Below are 22,462 nucleotides of genomic sequence, written 5' to 3' on the forward strand. Positions count from 1 at the left end.
GCTGACAGCCGTAACCTCACAAAACTACGTCCTCAAATTACCAAAACACTCCCGCCCACTGTCTCCTATAAAATATTGACTCCCTATTTCTCAGGTAAAAGTTTATATTGGACTCAAAATTCTCAAACAGCTTCTGTCGGATTCTTCAGAGTCTGCTACATATTCCATCCGGTTGAGATTTGAAGAGAATGGCGCAGACTAAGTACAAGTATCTGATCGAGGTCGAGAAGAGCAAGGCGGCCAAGGACGGCCGGCCGTCGAGCGGTCCGGTCTACCGGAGCGTCTTTGCCAAAGACGGTTTTCCGGCGCCGATTGCCGGAATGGACAGTTGCTGGGATGTTTTCCGGTATATATGTTACTCTCTTTTAAGATTCTGTATCAGCTTTCGAAATTAGGGGAGTGAAAAAAGTTGACTGAGCTTGGTGCTTTGTAATTATCGAAGTCTGGATTAGGATGATTCTGAATTTCGGGGTTGTTTTTGTTGAAATATTTAACTGGTGCTGTGACTGTTTTGCTGAGTGATTGAGCATATTCCGATCACGATTGAGTTGAGGAGCATCTTATGATTCTTCACGGAGATTTGGAGTGTTGGAGTTTTAATTTTGTGGCCGGAAAGCTTCTGGCTCTGACTCTGTGAGGAAAAAAATAATTCTGAGATTATTTAGCTTTGACATTTTGTGATGTAATAAATGAACTGAAATCAAGCTATATTGCTTCAGTAAAAAGCAATGAAGTAAGAAATTTTTTACTTTTGGAAGCTGAAAGTGCAGTTTAGTTGGCCGTGTGATGAGTTGATGCTCTGCTTGTATTTGTGTGTGAGCCAAGTTAGCTCTGGATTTGGGTTGATTCGGTTCCTAATGTCGCACGACACTGTTTTTGTGAAGGAATTGAAAACTGAAGTGAATCTGGATGATGAATTTTTGTTTGATCTGAATTTACTTATTTTGCAGCATGTCGGTGGAGAAAAACCCTGGAAACCCAATGCTTGGTCGTCGCGAGTCTGTGAACGGGAAGGTATATGATAGATTGATAGTTGGGGACTATTTATGACTTTTTTGTGCACAGTTAGCTGTCTGACTTGCTCTTTAAGCTTGTAGCTAATATGGAGACGTTGGCTCTTTGCAGGCTGGTAAATATATGTGGCTAACTTACAAACAAGTATATGACGTGGTGGTAAAAGTTGGAAATTCCATGCGCAGTCTTGGTTTGGAACAAGTATGTCATAATCTGCTCTGATTGGCTAGGGTTGTTGTCAAAAGTCTTGTTTGTGTTAAATTTTGAGTTATCGCTGAATGCAGGGAGACAAATGTGGTATATTTGGCGCCAATTGTCCAGAATGGGTTGTGAGCATGGAGGTATATTGTCTTTGTTGAAGTTTCATTTTCATGTGTAGCTTCTTCTATTGTCTGCATTCTCTCCATTGGATGTATACTTTTTCCATAATCTTAAGTATACAAGGTAAAATATATGTAACATTTGAGCACTCCGGTTCTTCATCTGTTTTCGTTTTTGCGTTCATTACTGTTTTATGTTGACTATCATTCTTATGTTAGGAAGCTTCACTAATAATGAACTTATGCAGGCTTGCAATGGTCACGGACTATATTGTGTTCCTTTATATGACACCCTGGGTAGGAATGTCTCTTCTTTACAGTTTATCATCTACCCATATCTATCAACTGGTTCCACACCTGGTTTTATTTGACACAAGGTGCATTCAGCTTAACGCAGCATCTTTAAAAGCCTTCTAATCTCTGATGCATGGTTTAGGTGCTGATGCTGTGGAATTTATCATATGTCATGCTGAGGTTCCACTTGCCTTTGTAGAAGAAAAAAAGATATCTGAGGTACACAGGTGTTTCATGATAACTGAATAAAGTTTATTTGTGGTACTTTGAACAATACTGATGTAGTGTGATCTAACTATTGGCATGTGGAAATTACTGCGTAATAAAATGCTAAGTTGGGGCCAGGACAGAGCTAAAGCATTCTAAAGCTTGGAATGGTCATTCTGTAATATCGTAATTAAATTATATACATGCCCTCTTTCAGCTGTTGAAGACACTGCCCAACGTGTCAAAATATCTAAAGAGTATGTTGCATGTTTCACGCATCTTTCAAAATTCTTTGCTCAAGTGTCTTTGGCTGTCTGTAAGCAAAATAATTTATCTTTTCTCATAATCACGCAGCACTTGTAAGCTTTGGCAAGGTCACCCCTGAACAAAAGGAGTCAGTTGAAAAGCATGGATCTGTCATATATTCATGGAATGAGTTTCTGCAACTGGTATGTTGTTTTATCTAATCTTCTAAGCCTCTTGTGCAACTAATTCTATTCTTGAACCAATGAAATTTGTTTGAGAAAAGAAAAACGGAAAAGGTCTCTGTATTGCTAAAGTAGAAAAGTAGTAGTGAAATTTGGTATTGGACTATTCCCCTTGAATTAGAAGAATAACATTTTAAAGTTGTTTGTGCTTCATCTCTATCTAGTATCTACAGGGGAATAACTATACTGCTAAAGAAGTTCTACTGTCTTCTACAATCTTCATGATAATTTTGAGTTATACCTGCAAGTTTTCTAAAGCAGAGTGATTGCCTAAAAATGTCATGTTTCATGTGTAATTTGATTATTAATAAATTTCTGGAATATCAGCATTTTTCTGTTTTTCAAGTTTTAAATCTGTTTCTGCAGGGTGATGATAAAGATTTCGATCTTCCAGTAAAAAAGAAAACCGATATCTGTACTATAATGTATACAAGTGGAACAACTGGTGACCCCAAGGGTGTACTGATATCCAATGAAAGCATCATCACTCTACTGGCTGGGGTGAAACGCCTGCTGGAGAGTGTCAATGAGGAGGTGAGCTCCTATTCATCTCAATGTATGCATCTCATTTTCAGAAAATATAACCAGTAGGTTTCTTTTATTCTAGAATGCTAACTTTGTACAAAATTTCCATTTTTTTTTCTGTTTCATTCATCAAGTTGGACGCAAACGACGTATATCTTTCCTTTCTTCCTCTTGCACATACCTTTGATCGGGTTATCGAGGAGTTATTTATCTGGACTGGTGCCTCGATAGGGTTCTGGCATGGGGTGAGTGCAAGTGCACAACTTCTAGTGGCTGTTATATAACCAACATACTTTAAATCTGATAATTTCTGATTTCTTATTCTGCAGGATGTCAAATTATTAACTGAAGATATTGCAGAGCTGAAACCAACTATTTTTTGTGCTGTTCCTCGTGTCTTGGATAGAATCTATGCAGGTACCAGCAGAATATGGAAACATCATAGTTGTTGTAAAACGCTGCAAATTAAAAAAAAAAACTCGTAATATGGGTACCAGAGAAAGAGAGGACCCTTAATGTAAAAATTTATGACATTAACTTATTCATGAAATTCCAGGATTTGGGGCTAATTAGAATGTAAACTTGAAACTTTTTTAAAGTAATCTTCTGTACGAGGATTCTCTTGTTGGTGTTTTATTAAATCACCTGAACTATGCTTCTTACCTGATGCAACATTGAATAATGTGTCAGTTTTGGCCTCCACTGTCTCATCATTTCATTTGTGTGACTTTTGCAGGTTTGACCCAGAGGATTTCATCAAGCGGCATCATAAAAAAGACAATGTTCAATTTTGCATATTCATAGTAAGTGCCCTTCATTGCGCATGGCCACAAAACCAAAACATAATTCCAAATAATCCTACCTCTAGAGTCTAATGCTTTGTAAGCATTAAATGTTATAGCTGCACGTGGATGGCTATTTCATCCTCAAGAATCATGTCTTTTTGTAATTATACACTACAACCTTTTGAGAGTTAGGTGGCATCTAGGTCTTTAGAAGAGACCAGCTATTCTGCACTGATTTTGACGTGTTTAGTCTATTGCTGCAGCAAGCACTATAACATGAAAAATGGGCATTCACATGGGACAGCATCTCCAATATCTGACAAGATTGTGTTTAGTAAGGTGTATTTTTCTCTGCATCTGATGCCATGAACAATGATTTTACTTCTTTGTATATCTCCCTTGGTCATGAAATTTAGTCTCATTCATGCTATTACAACTTTAGGTAAAGCAAGGATTGGGGGGTAGGGTGCGACTTATTCTGTCTGGAGCTGCTCCTCTTTCTACTCATGTTGAATCTTACTTGCGTGTGGTGGCATGCGCCCATGTTTTACAAGGATATGGTTAGACATCGTTGGCCGTTCTTGTGAACATAACAGCTATTTCTTCATTTTTCCTGTTCGTTGATTATAATTCCTGTTGTAGTTGTTGTGTTAATTTCTGTTTTAGTATGGCACTGTTGACATTCTTCAATATCAATGTAATTGTAGGTCTGACAGAAACTTGTGCTGGGACTTTTGTATCATTACCAAATGAACTTTCAATGCTTGGCACAGTGGGTCCTCCGGTTCCTAATGTGGATGTATGTCTAGAATCTGTACCTGAAATGGGATATGATGCTCTGTCAGACACAGCTCGTGGAGAAGTATGTGTGAGAGGAAAAACTTTGTTTTCAGGATACTACAAACGTGAAGACCTCACCAAAGAGGTCCTGATTGATGGGTGGTTCCATACAGGTTGGTATACTGACTTATTGGTTACTAATGGCTGGCTCTTGTGCTATTAAGTGGAAAATAATCAAAATTGCTCATAATTATTTTGCTTCAGGGGATATTGGTGAGTGGCAACAAGATGGAAGCCTCAAAATCATTGATCGTAAGAAGAATATCTTCAAGCTTTCACAAGGAGAATATGTTGCTGTTGAAAACTTGGAAAATATTTATGGACTTGTTTCAGATATTGATGCGGTATGCTGTTCTGCTTTAGTAATTGTATTTCAAAAGGTGCATTAGATAGTCTGTTATTGTCTTGTGTGTCTTATCGAAGATGGTCTTGAGGCTTCTTATTAGCTCCTTGTTTTTTGTTTTGGGTTTATAAACCCCCATTTACTTTATATATAATTTCAAAGATTGTTATATATATATATATTGTGACTTGTGAATTTTTATGACACAAGCATGTGAGGAAAAGAGTTTCATGATGGTCTGGGTTATAATTTATTCTCTCAACTTCCTTATAATGTAGTTTTCTGATGGCACACCATTTTTTTTGTCTATTTTAGATATGGGTTTATGGCAACAGCTTTGAGTCCTGCCTGGTTGCAGTTGTCAATCCCAGCAAGCAAGCAATTGAACGTTGGGCTCAACAAAATGATGTATCTGGTGACTTCAATTCTCTTTGTGAAAATACGAAGGTGAAAGAACATGTGGTTGGAGAGCTGAATAAGATTGCTAAAGAGAAAAAGGTCTCTGCTTTTCTGAATTGAGGACCTTATTTTGTAATCATTGGTCATGTAAGATTATGAAACCTTTTCTGATGCTGTTGTGTTGTTCTTGGCAGTTGAAAGGTTTTGAGGTTATACGAGCTGTTCACCTTGAGCCAGAACCATTTGACATGGAGCGCGATCTTATCACTCCAACATACAAGAAAAAGAGGCCCCAGTTGCTTAAATACTACAAGGTTCTTACCTTTTTTTTTCCCTTATAAATTTTCTGATTGGTGCTTTTACAGTCCCTATAATATGAAATTTGTGTTCACCCTTGCTCCGTGTCACGGGCCGACTTCCTACGCAGCGGAATATGACCCGTGCGGCGCCAAGGTTACTCTTAACCAAGGCCAGCCTAACTCTTCATTCATTCATGATGCCAACTTTCTTTTCTTACTTGTGCGCCTCCCGTGTCATTCCGATCTTTCCCTCTTACATTCCTTGCTCGTGAGGGTCCACCAACGAAAGCTACTCACACATGAGTCTCACAACTTGTGACTTATCGATCGCTTCCTCGTGTCATGGTACTCCCACGACACTCGCCCAACCGATAGGCTTCAATGCCAACCCCTTACCGATCGCTTCCTCGTGTCATGGTGCTCCCATGACACTCGCCCAACCAATAAGCTTCCATGCCAACCCCTTACTAACAAGCGTGCACCTTGCACCTCGTAGCAAGCGGCATGACAGTAGGTCGAGACATTGATGGTCCTCGCTTCCCTCTATCTGACCGTCCCTTGGAAGCATGCGCACGTTACTTGCCTCCTGAGCATCCATCATCATGCTCACTCGGCATATAGGCATCCTTTGTTAACCCCTCACCTACGGGGTATCCATGTGGGCAACTCTGCCCTTGGGTCTTAACTTCTTGGGCGAGGCTCGCCTCCCCGGCTCACCTCCCACATGTCATCCGACATCGTATCCGTCTTGCCAGCATATTCTTTCATAGGCCACTTGCCCGCATCTGCCCACTATAGGCTTCCTTCCTTCTAGCACGGTGTCGCCCTTCCGTGCTTGCTGGCAACTCTTTCCTTTGGGCAAGGTCGAACCCCTAACCTATGCCCACGTCGCTTTACTCCGTGGCCATTGCGCACCACGGGGTTCCGACACATCTTCCTTAAGCCCACAAGTTCGCCCATGCCGATGGCATAAGGATCGCCCACGTACGAACCTCGCCACCTGCATGAACCCGCAATATTGGCCTACCGGCCAATACTGTCCATGAGACTTCCTGACTCATGGAAACGCATGCCGCCACTCTTTGGCGACATCCGCCCGGCTCCTAGGTTCCCCAAGGTCCCCCAGGAGTGACTCGCTTAGTGCCCCATAAGGCCGGCACCGAGGGTGGTGGAGAGTCAGACACCAGGTACCCCCCCTATAGAGCATATTGGAGAAAACTGGACTTTGCAGGAGGAAACATCAAATATCCGAGGAGGGGCAACTTCCATAATTAATTCATACAAGCTCATAAAAATATGCCATCAAGTGCGTTGAACTCTTTTCGACGTCCCGGACATTTTCCGTGTTCATACTTTTCCCAAATTCCGAGCCTAAGTGCCTCGAACCTAGAAGTTCGTCTTAATTACGAAACTGCCACCTGGACATGCCATTGACAGCCAATCACCTTGCAAACAGCCTGCATGCTTGTCGCTCGACACCCTTTCTTCGGCATAGCGCCTAGGAAGTGTCACGATGGCACAACCAATTGTGCAGCTCGTGACACTCCGCATGATAACCTGATTTACTCTGGCATGGTTTTCTGCATCATCAAATAGCCATGTCACAGTAATAGATACATCTTTTTATTTTTTTTATTTTTTTGAGAAACAGTAATAGATACATCTTTTGCTTCATCTGAAATTATTCTTGCTGTACGGTCTTTGTATACCTGAATGCATCTCTTTACTTGTGACATACATTGTAATGACAATGGGTAATATCTGCCTTAGGGGACCCATTTGAACACTTCTGTAACGGTCTCGGTACGGGTCTTTTTTCTAATCTATCCACCGAGACATGTAGCCAGGATGGCCGTAATAGTTATAACCGTGATCTGGCTCATCTATGTGGATAATCTATCTTAATTATTGGAAATATAATGTCCTGTTAATAATCAATTTGCGTTAAACACTGAGTGGATATAGTAATACCTCTGGGTTGCAGTTTATATAACCAGCATACCGGGACAACATTATTTATGCTACTTCCTGTACATAGAAACTGCTGACTGTAACATTTCATGCACAGGGTATGATTGATGACATGTACAAGAATGTAAACCAGCCGAAGCCTAAGGCCTGAAATATATACCTGTGGAGCGAAGACCTCGGATGGCATTGTTTAATTTGACACTGTTCCTGTCCTAATTTATGTTTGTTTGATAATTTTATTTTTCTTTTGACTGTACATGTAGCTATATAAGCATACCTGCCCATTTGATAACTTTCTTCTGAAAAGAATATGGGTGTACCGTAGAAAGTTACAGATATGTTCATGAACTAGTCAAGTTTGAAGTGTTGTCTTGATCACTTGTAAGCTTGCTTTGATTTCTTTCCCCAGTTCGATTTACAATGTAGCAAAAGTGCAGAACATGGCAGATGACATAATTTAAAGAATTTTATGGAACTAGAAATACAGAAAGGACCGTACCTATCAACTTGGGAGTTTTTTGTTTTTTTGATCAACTTGGGAGTTTGTTGATCTGAAATTCTGAATCCCGGGACCTGCTGATTTGGGATTATGTCTTGTGGTCGCACAAAATTAGGGGTGACAATGGTATATAAAACCATCCCAACCAATTCGTATACCAACCGTGCTAAATACGTTGGTATACCAAATACTTGGTACATGGTTTATGGTACAGTATATCGTACTAACATTAAAAATATGGTAGGTAGGTGGTATAGATTTTTCATATACCATGATATATCATACCTACCAACTTATATTATATTAAATTATTTAATTAAAAAAAATATATATATATATCTTTAAATTTCAATCGTAGACTTATTGAAAAATAAATTTAAACCGTATAAATCTACTGACTTTAATCTAATCTCTCTGAGTTTCTTTCTCAAGTACACTCTTTTTCTCGTCTTCAATTTCTTTATTTAATTATGAATGAATCGATTCAATCGAATTTCTAAGTACAAATGCTTAGACCTATTAGTAGCACCATCACTGCTTACAACATGTCAACATATATCGCATTTAAACCTAACATTTATTTTTTCAATTGTTTTGAGAATTCATAAGTACTTTAAAGTGTTTGAATATTTGGACTTTGGTTTTCTATTTATGAATTTGTATTTGGTAATTTAGTTGAAGTTATATAAGACTTTGGAATTCTATTGCTAATTCACTTATTTGTTATTACTTATTTGGATTGGGCCTTTTAAATTTTTGGGCCTTAAATATGTTGGTACAAGTCCATTACCAACCGTACCACTTAATTGGTATACCAACGTTATTGGTTGGTATAAATTGTGAATTTTTCATACCAAATATATATTGGTTGGTATATGGTATTGGAAAATTAAGACTGGTATACCAACCAATCCAGCCCTACACAAAATGAAACAAACTGCCCCCATATAATGAAACTTGTTCTTGAAGCGTATTTATGATGATGATATATGGGAATAAAACCGATAAATTTGTTGGCAGGGTGACTGATTTCTTTCAATGAGAAAATTTTGAATACTATCTATCCAATATTAACGAAATATCATCGAGAATTTTGCTCTTAAAACGCATGTTCAAAATACCATCCATCTCTGCTTCATGAAGATTTGAAATCCCATCAATAACCAGGCAAGGCTTCATCTGTCTGGGGAATAAATGTCATTGCCAACCCAAATCCCCACCTCCGAGTTCCCATCCAAAGTTCCAAACAGCATGGGAATCAAATGTCATTTTTAATAAACGAGACCACTATCTTCAACAGTTCAATACATAGTATTGATTGTAAACCCCATGTGTAGAGAGTCTAGCTAGACTTCTAATCATCCTAGGAATTACCGAATGCAAAAAACAGACAGAATTTAGCGTACAACACAAGTACATTGGTGCTGAGTACGGGATATGACTTGAAAGCATACAAGAGGTTGCAATTAATATGGATGGAACTGATGAATTTGCTCCAGCTTAATCGGATTCTGTGTTGCATATTCCGATGTCTCTATCAATATGAGCTGCGAGGGAAACAGATGAGAACTGCATAGAAAGAAGCTCTTCTCTGCTATACTTCAATCTTTGATCTGGTTCATAAAAGATTGAAGAACTAATTAGATGCTGCATAAAATCACTGCTGCCAGGAAATATATCTTGTACAAATCTTACCTAAAAAACATTCCAACATGGGAATACTTTCATGCTTCTTCACTCGTGAAGTCTTCAAAGTTGATCTTGGAAAAGGGGTAGTATTAGAAAAAGTCTGGTCCGATCGGGAGATGTGCACAAGATCATGCCATAATTCAATCTGGGGGTGAGTTTTAGAAAAGGATGTGATAGCATCCTCAGTTAAGAGCCAACAACCTCTCAGGTCCATCATTCTTAGACTTGCTGGGGGTTTGAACGAATTTAGCCCAGAGTTTGTCAGAACACCATCATAAATGCAGACACTTTTCAGCTTTGATATGGATGACACGTAGTTAAAGGAGAAGTCTGTAAGAGAAGCGCTCTTAAGAGATAAATGGCTTAACTCTGGGAAGCTTGTTAAAGGGTAAAGAGCTGCATCTGTAACTTGCGTATCTGCCAAATTCAATCTTTGCAGATGCCTGAGACCTTGAAGTGCTGACAGTGAGAGGACTGAATCTGACTCAAGCTCAAGCTCAGACTCAGGCTCAGGATCGGGCTCGGTAACAGGCTCTGCCTGGTATATGACACCTGAAAGAAAAGGCATATATACAAGGACAGACAATTTATAACTCTCTCTTTTTTAACATCTATCAAAATAGTAAATTACCCTATAGCTGAAAACTTCTAACTTTTCTTTCCAGAAACTAAAATGCCTAGAAAGTCGCTTGAAACTGCTATGAGGAAGGCTGAATAATGCAACCTAATTATTTGAGCTTCCCTCCTTTTAAATGCTATATATATTATATGAGAAAAATCGGAGATATAGGATCTGTATTTAGAACTTCATACCTTTAATGTTGGTATTGCTCAAGTCAACATCCTTCACGGAAGGCATCATGCCAATGTAAGATATGGTAACATCATCTACTGATGTATGAGATATAGAAAATACTTCAAGGTTAGGTACATGCCCTGATAAAATTCCAACTCCTGCAGAGCTTACTTTGGTTTTTTTAAGATTTAGATATTTCAAATTCACACCAATACATGCAATAAGTTCAAGAGAATCATCTCCTATCACAGTTGAGCTGAGATCCAAATGTACCAGAGCAGTTAGATGAGATAAGAAGCTGAAGTCTTGAATTGTGGACTTGGACAGATCTAAAAAGGTTAGAAGGGTTGTTTCTATATAATGGAAATCAGCAATTTCTTCTCCAAATGTAGCCCCAGAAAGAATAAGCTTGAGTAAAGGAGCTTTACCACTATCACCTTCAAGTAGCGAATTTATTGTACAGTGACTCATGTTTAAACATTCCATGCTTAACCAATTTGGCAACTTCGTAACACTGGTCCAAGCTAGATTGAGGAAACTCAACCTAGGGAACATATGAAGAAGAGCAGCACCCTTGTCAGATATCTTACTCCCCCAAAGGTCAAGGTACTGGAGTTTAGTAAGTACCTATACAAAACAATACACAATAGGGAAGATGAGAACTGAAATCACACAAATTGGATACATGTAAATACCTAGAAAGCAACTCATAGCACTAGACCAGTGAACCACGCAATGAACAAAAGCAACCATAATTTATTGCAAGATACAGATAAGAACTAAATTACAGAATCCACACTAAACGAAATATCCAACAGCAGTTTCAACCATATAAAACTTCAAAACATCATATGTTTGGAGAATGCAGTATCTGAATTCTGGATTACCTTCAGAGAACTCACTGCTTGATCAGTGACAGGCAAACCACCCAAGTCAAGAGCAGACAAATTTCCAAGCGAAGAGAGAAGCATAACCCCTTTAGCAGACACCCCCGTCTCCGAAATACACAACATCTCCAAAGTTGTCAGAGATAATAGATGTCTAATGCCACTATCATTGACCTTGGAGCATCTCGAAAGATCCAGCTCCCTTAAACTCGGCATCCCTAAAAAACCCCATTAAGAAATATAAAAAACATGAGACATTCCCCAAAACAACAACCTCTGCCAAATTCAGTTAACAACTATGTTATGCCCACCATGAAACTTCCACAACAAAATCCAAATGCTAGCATACATGATCAAGATTCCAACTTTCTTGGTTTATATTTCAGGAAGCTGAAAAGACAGAATCTTTAGTTGATGAAACAATACCTGCTAAAGCCCAAACAGCTGAGCTTGTGATTTTACGGCAGTCAGAGACATTCAAACTTCGCAGGTAACGAAATGCTCCAATGTATGCAAACCATTCGGCGTCAACGTTGTTGTCGCCTCTCAGATCAATCTCCTCAACACTGTTTTTGAACACCCTGAAAAATGGAACTTTGCAGATTAACATTAGTTAATGATTAAGATAAAATCAAAGATAGAGTTGGTGGGAGACGCACTCGAGCAAAGAAGGGAAGAGGAGGCGACGAGAGATGAGGCGGCGGAGGAGAGAGTCGGCGAGCTGAGAAGGCAAGTGCTCCAGACTCCGCCGCTGCCTCCGCCACTTATCGACGCTGTCTCTGCTTTCACACGCGGCGTTTAAGCAGAGCTCCACCAGTTGGGTCTCCATAGCTGCAGCTGAGCTTATTGTTTGGTCTTCTGAGATTGTCTTCGTGTTTGTGTTTCTGATCTCCGGATATAGGTTGGAAAAGGAACAGAGAAGATTATATGATTATATTTACTTTTTTATTTATTTTCTTCAGGATTTTAAGAATTTGTTTCTTAATAGACCTTTTGACTCCTCGTGAATTACTTGTTCAACAATTTGGTTTGAGCCCCAAGAAATCACATGATCACATCACAATGATCACATGCCTTCAGATTAAATTTCAGTTATGGTATTGCGTTTAAGCATGGCCAAATTATTGTTTAATACAAAACTAAACTAAAAAATGATCTTTACATTTAATTGAAAATTAGAAAAAAAATCAACAAACTTCAAATAAAATTTAAAAAAAGTCACTTTTTAAATAGTGTGCTGATTGTTTTGTCATTTCTCACTATTTTTCTTCGTCTTCTTATTCCGGCCATAACTTATCGTCCAGCAATATATTTGAGCGTGGTTGGTACTGTTAGAAAGATTTTTTTCCCCTTCTTTCATTTGATATCATACACACTCGAAATCGACTACCGTATAAAGCGCAGAAACCCCCGAAAGGAGCTTCCCCCGTTCGTGGTAGTGCTCCAAGCTTTTCCAGCGAAACCGGAGCCCAAGACTATAATTTTAGCTATTATCTTGATTCAGATGACATTCATACCAATCAAGTTTTAATTTTTACAAAAAAAAAATTCGGATTTACAAATTTCTCTCGACATGCACAGTTGTAGTCACACTAGTAGCTACAATATTGACATTGTAACTGTCATTGTATCTAGTAGTGTGACTATGTTGTGACAAACATAAAATGTGAAAAAAAGAAGATTTGAGTAGTATTAACGAACTTTTGTCACACTTACAGTCACAACACCAGTCACATTACATGTAACACTTGTAATCACACCACCAGTCACAGTTGTAGTCACACTGGTTGTTACAATAATGACATTATGATTGCTAATGTATCTGGTAGTGTGACATTTGTGCATATGATAGTGTGACTACCCGTGTATCTGGTAGTGTGACTATGTTGTGACAAGAAGAAAATGTGAAAAAAAGAAGAAGAAAAGAATGAATAGAATTAACGAACCTTTGTATGTTGTTATGTGATCTTGAATTTTTCAAACAAATTAAATATCAACATTAATGTTGTCACACTAGTAGTTACACCAGTAGTCACATCGGTGGCCACACCAATATATACATTAGGAGTCACACCGGTAGTCACACTGGTGGTCACACTGCATCATTAGATGTCACATTGAGAGTAATATCGGTAGTCACAGTACTTTTATAACAAAAAAAAACTAGTCAGCTATACTACTAGTCACACTATCAGTCACATAACAATTCACACTAACATTGTTTTGTGATGGAAACTGTGACTAATAATGTAACTGTCATTGTGACCGGTAGTGCGATTCACATAATAACTACAATCTACAAGAAAAAGGAAAAGAAAAGGAACAATTTCGATGTGGGCACCCAAAAATTGCTAGAGTAAGTCCTTATCACCAAGAAACAACCTCCTTCGGCATACTCTTCCTCCCATAGCCACAAATCAAACTAGTCCAAGACACGGTGTTCCTCTCAAGCATTTCATCAAACATCTTCCGGGCATAACCCAACCGTTGTTGTTCCAAGCTTTCCTTAGCATCGTTTGTCCTCTCCTATGTGCATCACTATTTCTAAACTTCAATTCCACATGATCAAAAGCAATGAACCACAAAAAATTCTCAATATACACATCTCTCTCCAAACCCAGCACATGAAAGAATCCTTTGGAAAATCTCAACTGTGCTAAAAGCAATGAAGTTCACACCCGTCGGTTGTCTTTCTCGTCCTTATCCCTGTACCTACCTCATCCCCACGCCTTTGACCTTGTTCTATCACTGCGCTTGTGTCGTTGTCCCCGCGCCTCTTAAGATGAAGGTCTGCGAGATCTGGTTGTCGCCACCAAAAGGAGCACGATGAAGGTCTGCGAGATCTGTTTTAGATTTAAGTTAGTGACAGGTTTCGTAAATTATTTGAAGTTTATGGGCAACGCTGCATCCGTTTTAAAAAAGTGACTAAATCCTAATTTCCAATCTGACTTTTTTCTAATTTCAGGTGTCCATATAGACTTTTTTATGATCTACCCTTTAAGCATTAGGAAAAGCTTGTTCATTAGAACTCTTGAATATCTATAATATTTTATCAAGATATATATAACGTTTAAGAAAACAATTGTATTCTCTTACATCTCTGTTGAGAAAAAAGAGCGTCGGCCTCTCTTAAATCTTTATTGTCGTTCGATGTTATATTTTCGGGTTATGCTAACACCAATTGTTGCTGTTAAATGGAAAATTTTGGCAATATATAGATTTTGGGGCTCCATCGAAAAAAGATATGGTAGGGGACCTGACAATTGGCTTTTGACTAGAATAGGCTAGCTAGGTGGTGGTCGTGCTACATGGTTACGGCATATTGATAGTGATTATGGTGATCGGTGGTAGCATTGGTCTAGATCGATGGCTAGTTAAAATGGAAGACTAGTATAGGGTTGGTTTAGTTTCCATGATGCCATAGATTGTCGCTATATGGCTTGTAGCGTTCATTCGCGTGGTAGCGCGTATCAAGCGGTGTGGTTGTGGGATCGTGGTAGTATGTAGTATGGTGCACTACATTATTACGATGATGATGATTGGTAACTGGTAAGGTGGACTAGACCAAACCAACTTAATGGGTTGTTTTTGAGCTTTTTTTGGTGTTCCCCTATTGGGCTCTGAGTTTTGAGCTCTTTTTTTTTATAGGTCATTAGTCCATTATCTATGTATTAGATTTTCTTCCTTTACAATAAGGTGGTGTTATTGATACACCCTTTTTTGTTATTCACACACCCCACTAATAAGATGAATCAATGAAAGCCAAGTAAAAATGGTAGGTTAAATAAAATAAAAATAACATAAAGTGTGTTAACAAAAAAAAAGTGTAAATAACAATACCCTACAATTATTATCATTCCTATTTGTGTGTATGTTCTCTCTATGTTTCACTCTAGTGTCTCTGGAGTAGTTTTAAAGAAAGAAATTGCAACATACCTTTACGATCGAATTTCTATAGAGATAGGTAGGTTTACTCAATAATTTGTCTATTGGAGTGGCAGCGGTAGGGATATGTAATATTCTATAGGTAATTCTAGTTACACCTCCTAAATTGCTATTTAGACCTCTCACTAATTTTTTTACAAACAAATTTTCAATTCCACCATCTTTCAATATTCTAGTGGTATACCCGTACTAAATCTCTCTCAAACTCTTTCATTATTTCATATCATTTGTTCAACCCACCCAGTTTTATAAATTCTTCTAATAATTTTCCCAATAGGGATAAACGTACCATGAATAGGTTTCTTTCCATTTAGTAGAAAGCTATAGATTTGATTATAGATACACACTTTATTCTTGTTCAGCTCTTCAACCCAAGACTGTAACAAATACTGATTTCTAATACCAGTAGTTCTTGTTGTTCTTGTTAATGATTCAATTGCTACGTACTTAGCAACTCAAATATATAGCTAGGCTTATTATATGAAGGCTTAGCAACTTTGAGGATACTATAAATAGAAATGAGGAAGCTAGGGGTTAATTAGTTTCTTGGGCTTGTAGGACTTTCATATCTTAGACGATGTATTCACAACCAGCTAGAAGATGTGTACGGTGAGAAAATGAGAACCTAGAACATGGGGAGAATATGATGGGAATATGAATTCGTTATATTTTTATTAATTTTTCCTTATTTGTGAAAGGGCAAGTTTGGAACTAAATTTTTACTAAAATTAAGAGATGTATGAATAGTAAATTGAGAGGTGCAACTAGAATTCCCCAACAAAAATTCTTTTGTCGATCTATAACTTATCAAAATTTTCTTTCAAATTATACCAACTTGATATAATTAAGTGATGTGAGCTAAACTAGAAAAATAATAAAAGCTCAGACAATTTTTGTTGGATGAATATTTCGTCACAAATGATTGTTTTCTCTATGCAATCATTTATTTCGTTATTTTCCAGATGAAGGTTGTTGTCAGAAAACGTAAGCTACAAAAGAAGCTACAAAAGATTCGTCATGAAAATGTTCTTAATCTACCATTATTTTATGAGCCAAAAGATCTAGAAAATAAGGTAAAAGAAAAGAATTGATACAAACAACAGTACAATTACTTAATGAGAAACTTTGGCTAAACTACTTAATGTACAACTACTCACCGTAAAATAAGGTAAAGATTGTTCCCTAAACTCATTTTCTTATTAGTATGCGAAACAAATTCATCGATCGAGGATTTTTTTTTTTGAATTTGAATTCATTTATAGATTAATGTTTGATTTTATGAAACTAATTGTATGGTAATAGATGGGAATAAGACTTCTGTTAAAAAAAAATACTTGACCTTCTCAGCATGAACCATACCATGTATGGTGGCTCAACATAACTCGCCCGGTCACTCATTGGAAAAATATGAACTTTGAATTATTTATCAAGTCACATAAAAAAACAAAAAGATTAACTCTCATAATCTTGAACATGACTTAATTTACAAAGGTGTTAACCATTCCAATTGATTTTAGATTATTTTCTTTGTATGCATGTGAACATGTTTATATTATGCAAACATGTTATTTTCTTCATATATGCCAAGTATCGTTTGGTCTAGAGGCATTGTCTCCTTTTTTTTTTGTTGAAAGCTTGTAATGGGATTTTGTGAGTTCAACTACTAGATAAAAAATAAACCAAACCTAACTCGAATTAATACACAATTATCATTAACCTGATTAAAAAAACCAACATTGGGGTGACTCGGTTGAATTAACAGCATTGGAGCTCACATGCAAGGATTTTTCACCATCAAATCCAGTAATGCCCATAACAAACTTAATAGATTGAGATGACATCCTTCGAATAAAGTTTCTAATATACTGGCTCACAAACTTTTCAATTTTCTAATGATTTTATCTTTTTACATATAGATGAAATGAATAGGTGATGAAGTTTCATAAACTGCCTATCTGAAACTTTGCAAGTACTAAATATCAATTCTTTAGCCTTTTTAATTAAGTGACTAGGTTATCTAATTTGGAATCTCTAATTATAGGAGACGTAGAACAGCCTTGAGCCATAGATTGATGAATGCTCACAACAAAAGATAACAAGCTATATATATATATATATAATTTTAGATAGATGCTGACAACAAAATGTTAGAAAAATGCATGAACTTATCAAGGCATAGATTCTCAGAAAACTTATCAAAGCATAGATTCTCAGAAAGTCTTGTGTCTGATATCGAAGAAAGAAGAAACTCTATCAGGTATATATGGTTGAATGTCCATCAACGCCTAACATTAACAACTTATCTTCCTCAATGTACCTTGTTGGTCCAGACAGCTTGATATTTTAGCTTTGTATATATATATATATATATATATATATATATATAATTCTATACACATTATATAATATTCTATCAAACATGTGATGAATATATTCTTTTTTACCCCGTGGGTTTGATTAAACAAAAATTCTTTTGTTGATCTATAACTTATCAAAATTTTCTTTTAAATAATTTCAACGTGATATAACTAAGTGATGTGAGCTAAACTAGAAAAATAATAAAAGCTCAGACAATCTTTGTTGATTGAATATTTCATCACAAATTAGTGTTTCCTCTGTGCAATTATTTATTTTGTTATTTTTACGATGAAGTATTGTTAGAAACGTAAGCTACAGAAAGAGCTACGAAACATTCGTAATGAGAATGTTCTTAATCTTTCATTATTTTATGAGTTGAAAGGTCTTAAAAATAAGGTAAAGAAAAGAATTGATACGTATAATAGTACAACTACTCATTGTAGAAACTTAGGCTAAACTACTCATTGTAAAATAAGATAAAGACTGTTCCTAAAACTTATTTTCTTATTAGTATGTGAAACAAATTCGTCGAGGAAGACATTTTTTTAATTTGAATTCATCTATCGATTAATGTTTTATTTTATGAATTAAAAATATTGTCAATTAATTGTATGGTAATATATGAGAATGAGACTTCTGTAAAGAAATATATATACTTCTCTCTAAAGTTTCTTTTTTCCTTTAAAAGCTTTCTTGTATCCAATATTCTATTATGCACTGTGCACTATGCATATTTTTATGTGACTTGACAAATAATTTGAAGTTCATATTTTTCCAATGGGAGACTAGGCAAGTTATATTGAGCCATTGTATATGGTATGGTTTTTGCTGAGAATGTCAAAGAAAAAAACAAAAAGATTTAACTCCCATAATCTTGAGCATGACCAAATTTACAACGGTGTTAGCCACTCCAATTGACTTTAAAATATTTTTTTGTATTCATGTTTGTATTGTGCAAACATGTTATTTTCTTCGTATGCGCCAAATATCATTTAGTCTAGTAGTATGTTCTCTTTTTACTAAGTAAGATCTTGTGAGTTCGATTACCAGAATCATTGACTCAAATTAATACGCAATTGTTGTTTACATGATAAGAAAACCAAATATGTGGGTGACCCGCTCGAATTAATACACCATTGGAGCTCACATACAAGGATGTTTCACCATCAAATCCAGTAATACCTTAAACGGAATCAATGAATTGAGATGACATCTTTCAAATAAAGTTTCTAATATACTGGCTCACAAACTTATCAATTGCAAAATGATCTTATCTTTTCACATATATATGCAATGAATAGGTGATGAAGTTTCATAAACTGCCTATTTGAAATCTGAAAGTACTAAAAATCAATTCTTTAGCCTTTTAATTATGCAGGAAGGTGGGTCTCCACAACTCTTCGGAGACTCCTCCGCCCTCCCTTACCTTGGTTCTCAAAAATGACGGTCTTTCTCAAATGGAGTTGATCATCTAACTCCACTTTATCTTTTTGCGTGCAGGCTATTTCTTCTTCCTCTCTCTGTGTGTGATTGAGATTTGAGTAGCTGCACTTTCTATTGTATCTGTTTATATTCCAGCTCGTGTTGGTCTTTGTGCTTTCCGCCCCTTTCAATGAAACATTAGGGAGTGTATTTGGTGTTTCAGCAGTGTGTAGGCACCAGCAGCACGTGCTGAGACACGTGACCCTTTAACATGCCTTCGTTAGTCTCTGTTTAGGCTTTACATGACTCCAACTATCTCCAAAAAATTCATTTACCAATGCTTTCTGCCATTGCTTTCTCAGCCCAAATATTTGCATTGTACAACCAGATGATTGGTGAGAGTGTGAGACCCAAGAACCCTATAACCACCACGACCACAACTGCACATTGGATTGGAGAACCAATTTTATATCCTCCCTAAGATTCTACAATGGATCAGGAACTCAAGAAGAAATGAAAAATATTGATTGATCAAACAGATTTATATTCACTTATAGACAGATCTCGCGCCACCCACTCACTCCTCTCAGGTGACCACCGTCTGCACTAATTTCCAGCCAACCACCCTTGCCGAACTTCGACAAAGCCATTATGAATCTGGGTTTTTTTTATACAACACCATGAATATGGGTTGTGGGTATTGACTGTTGAAGAAGGAAACCGATGGGTTCCAATAAAAAAAGAATCTGATGGCTAGTATTTATCTACATATTTTATAGGTTGAGATTGTCTCGAAACTAGTAAAATCTTCACCAGTGGCTGCACACCGTGGTGCATACAATCTGTTTCTGAAACATTATTATTAACCAAAAAGAATTAAGCAACTAGGTTATTCGATTCGGGATTCCCAATTGTAATAGACGTATAATAGCCTTGAGCCACATATCGATAAAAATAGATGTTGACAACAAAATTTCAAAAAAACCGTAGAAACTTATTAAGGCACATAAACTCAGAAAAGTTTTGTGTCTAATATTGAATAAATTCTACCAGGTATATATGGTCGAATGTCCATCAACACCCAACATTAACAACTTATCTTCCTGAATGCACATGGCTGGTCCAGGCATGGCAACTTGATATTTTTGCTTTGTTTATATTGATAGAGCATTAATTAAAACGTCTATAATAAATCCTGTAAATTTCATTGTTAGTATAGAATAAGCGGTGATCGTTCGGTCCGGGGAATTGAAAGGAACTTTAAACTTTTAGTGTTAACAAATAATTGGGGGTTTGAGATTGATTATTAACTGCTAACATAAAACCTAAATTACTATTTACATGATTGACTTCTCTTTAACAAACTTAAACCAAATTTACAATTACACTACATAATTACAAGTTCGAATCTATCATGCATTCTAATTTGACCAATTAGATACTTTTTAGACACCAATACAATTAGAGCCTTATGGGATCATCTAATCATGCAAGATTTCAATTAACATTTAGATTGACTTAGGGCCTAATCTAAATTTGCATGCAATCGAATTCAATAACACTTAAGAGTAGAAATCAAATAAGATTACATTTAAGCACCAAATCTTTGTTGGAGACATGTTTCATGTATGGCGTCACCCATCATGGTTTCACATGTAAATTTCCAGAATTTTTACCACTTTTAATCAACACAAACCGAACCTACTTAGGACATGATTCGATTTGTGTCAATATGGTTGATGAATCTAGCACTTAAACACAATGTTAAGGACTGCATCTAAGCACTAAATTCATATGCACATATCTGAAAATTATCTAAAAGTACGAGAAAGATTATTAGAACACAACAATAGAATTACAAACTCATTAATTATAGGAAACCATCAATTCGGTAAAGAACCAAAAATCCAATAAAACAATCTGAAAATTTTGATTCTTAATACAAAACAATAATCCCACACAAACATCATACTACAATCTTCATAGACAAAGTATTATAGAAAATCAAAAACGAACAAACCCATGAAGAAGAGTTGCGAGAATCACACGTTGTAGGAACCTTGGAGGTGTGTCTTCAATGGTGATTTCGGTGGAGATGGAACTTGTATATGGGGGAGAATGACTTGTTGTTTTGGTGAATGATGTCTGAGGTAGTATTTTGGCAAAAGTTTGGCTCTTGAATGCAAATGAGAAGTGATGATTTTTCTTTGTGAACGATGTGTTATTTATATAAGAGTTTTGGCTCCTTAAATATTATAGCTTGGACTTTTTCTCCTCAATTTCTTTCACTTATTTTTTGTCATTTGTGGGTGCAATCTCCTTTGATAGATTCCTTCTTTTTCTTCTTTGTAGGTGTCTCCTTCTTTCTCTTTTTATTCTCTTCCTTTTTCTTTATCTATTTTTCTTTCACTTATTTTTGTCATTGGTGGGTGCAATCTCCTTTGATAAATTCCTTATTTTTTTCTCCTTTGTAGGTGTCTCATTCTTTTTTTATTTTCCTCCTTTGTTTTGATTTTTTCTCTATTTTTTTTGTTTCATTGTACAATCTGAAAATAATAAAAGAAAATATAATTCATATAAAAAGATCAAGTAAGTTACTAGAATATGAGAGTAAGATTAGGAAAGTTACGGAATAAATGTTTAAGTTCAAGTAAATTTTTTCCAAATGGTACGTTTTCTAGTCTAAAAAGGATTTCTAATGCAAGAATGACTCTCAAAATATCATCAATGCGACCAAAACGTAGAAAGATGAAGACTCCTAATCCAACTAGGTTTCCTAGTCCTACAAGGATTTCTATTCAAACTAGGATTCTAGACCAATTCTGTGTTTTAAACTCATGTAATCACAAAAATGCATTCAATACCGCCCAAGACTCTTACTACGACTCAATGACTCAATTGTACAACAATAAGGGCTAAATAAAGTACAAATAGAGGTAAAAACATGTTAATAACGTCGCACAAAGTGCTCTTATATATATATATATATATATATATATATATATATATATCTCTCTACAATTCAATTCACGTTATATATGGCACAGAGAATTAAGAAGATAATAAAAAGAAATTTGCATGTGGCCAGTGATCATGACATCAAAGTAGCCTTCATGTCATGACAATTTTAAGGTATATATGGATGAGATCAAGTCAGAATCACTCTACAACAATGATATCCTTTTCCCAACCGCATATTTCCAATAAAACCTTTTTTTGTCCGTAATAATGGCAATTCAGACCATATACACTTTTCTATCGGAAATACAATTTTTGGTCGGATTTTATTTTTGACGAGCTGGCAATTCGTCAGAAATGTGGTCGGAAATAAATAAATACGACCAGGTTTCTGTTTGGTCATAAAGTTGTCGGAAAAAAGGA

At 36.4% G+C, this 22,462-nt stretch overlaps 2 protein-coding genes across 2 annotated transcripts; one reads left to right on the forward strand and one right to left on the reverse strand.

The window, feature by feature from the left end:
- The first annotated feature begins 112 nt into the window (after positions 1–112).
- LOC126794795 (long chain acyl-CoA synthetase 4-like) lies at positions 113–7,957 on the forward strand. Its single transcript, XM_050521576.1, has 19 exons — positions 113–346; positions 951–1,014; positions 1,126–1,215; positions 1,299–1,355; positions 1,583–1,631; positions 1,771–1,847; positions 2,053–2,092; positions 2,190–2,284; positions 2,690–2,857; positions 2,983–3,093; positions 3,178–3,265; positions 3,585–3,651; positions 3,897–3,972; positions 4,076–4,193; positions 4,341–4,586; positions 4,678–4,817; positions 5,132–5,314; positions 5,410–5,529; positions 7,583–7,957. The coding sequence occupies exons 1-19, from the start codon at positions 189–191 to the stop codon at positions 7,634–7,636; spliced, it is 2,001 nt and encodes a 666-aa protein (XP_050377533.1). The 5' UTR covers positions 113–188; the 3' UTR covers positions 7,637–7,957.
- A 1,282-nt stretch (positions 7,958–9,239) lies between these two features.
- On the reverse strand, positions 9,240–12,243 carry LOC126794797 (receptor-like protein 53). Its single transcript, XM_050521578.1, has 6 exons — positions 12,016–12,243; positions 11,783–11,937; positions 11,357–11,574; positions 10,487–11,096; positions 9,680–10,225; positions 9,240–9,597 (listed from the first exon to the last, which is right to left on the reverse strand). The coding sequence occupies exons 1-6, from the start codon at positions 12,183–12,185 to the stop codon at positions 9,485–9,487; spliced, it is 1,812 nt and encodes a 603-aa protein (XP_050377535.1). The 5' UTR covers positions 12,186–12,243; the 3' UTR covers positions 9,240–9,484.
- Between the last annotated feature and the right edge of the window lie 10,219 nt (positions 12,244–22,462).

This window comes from Argentina anserina, chromosome 5, assembly GCF_933775445.1.
Source record: "Argentina anserina chromosome 5, drPotAnse1.1, whole genome shotgun sequence".
NCBI lineage: Eukaryota > Viridiplantae > Streptophyta > Magnoliopsida > Rosales > Rosaceae > Argentina > Argentina anserina.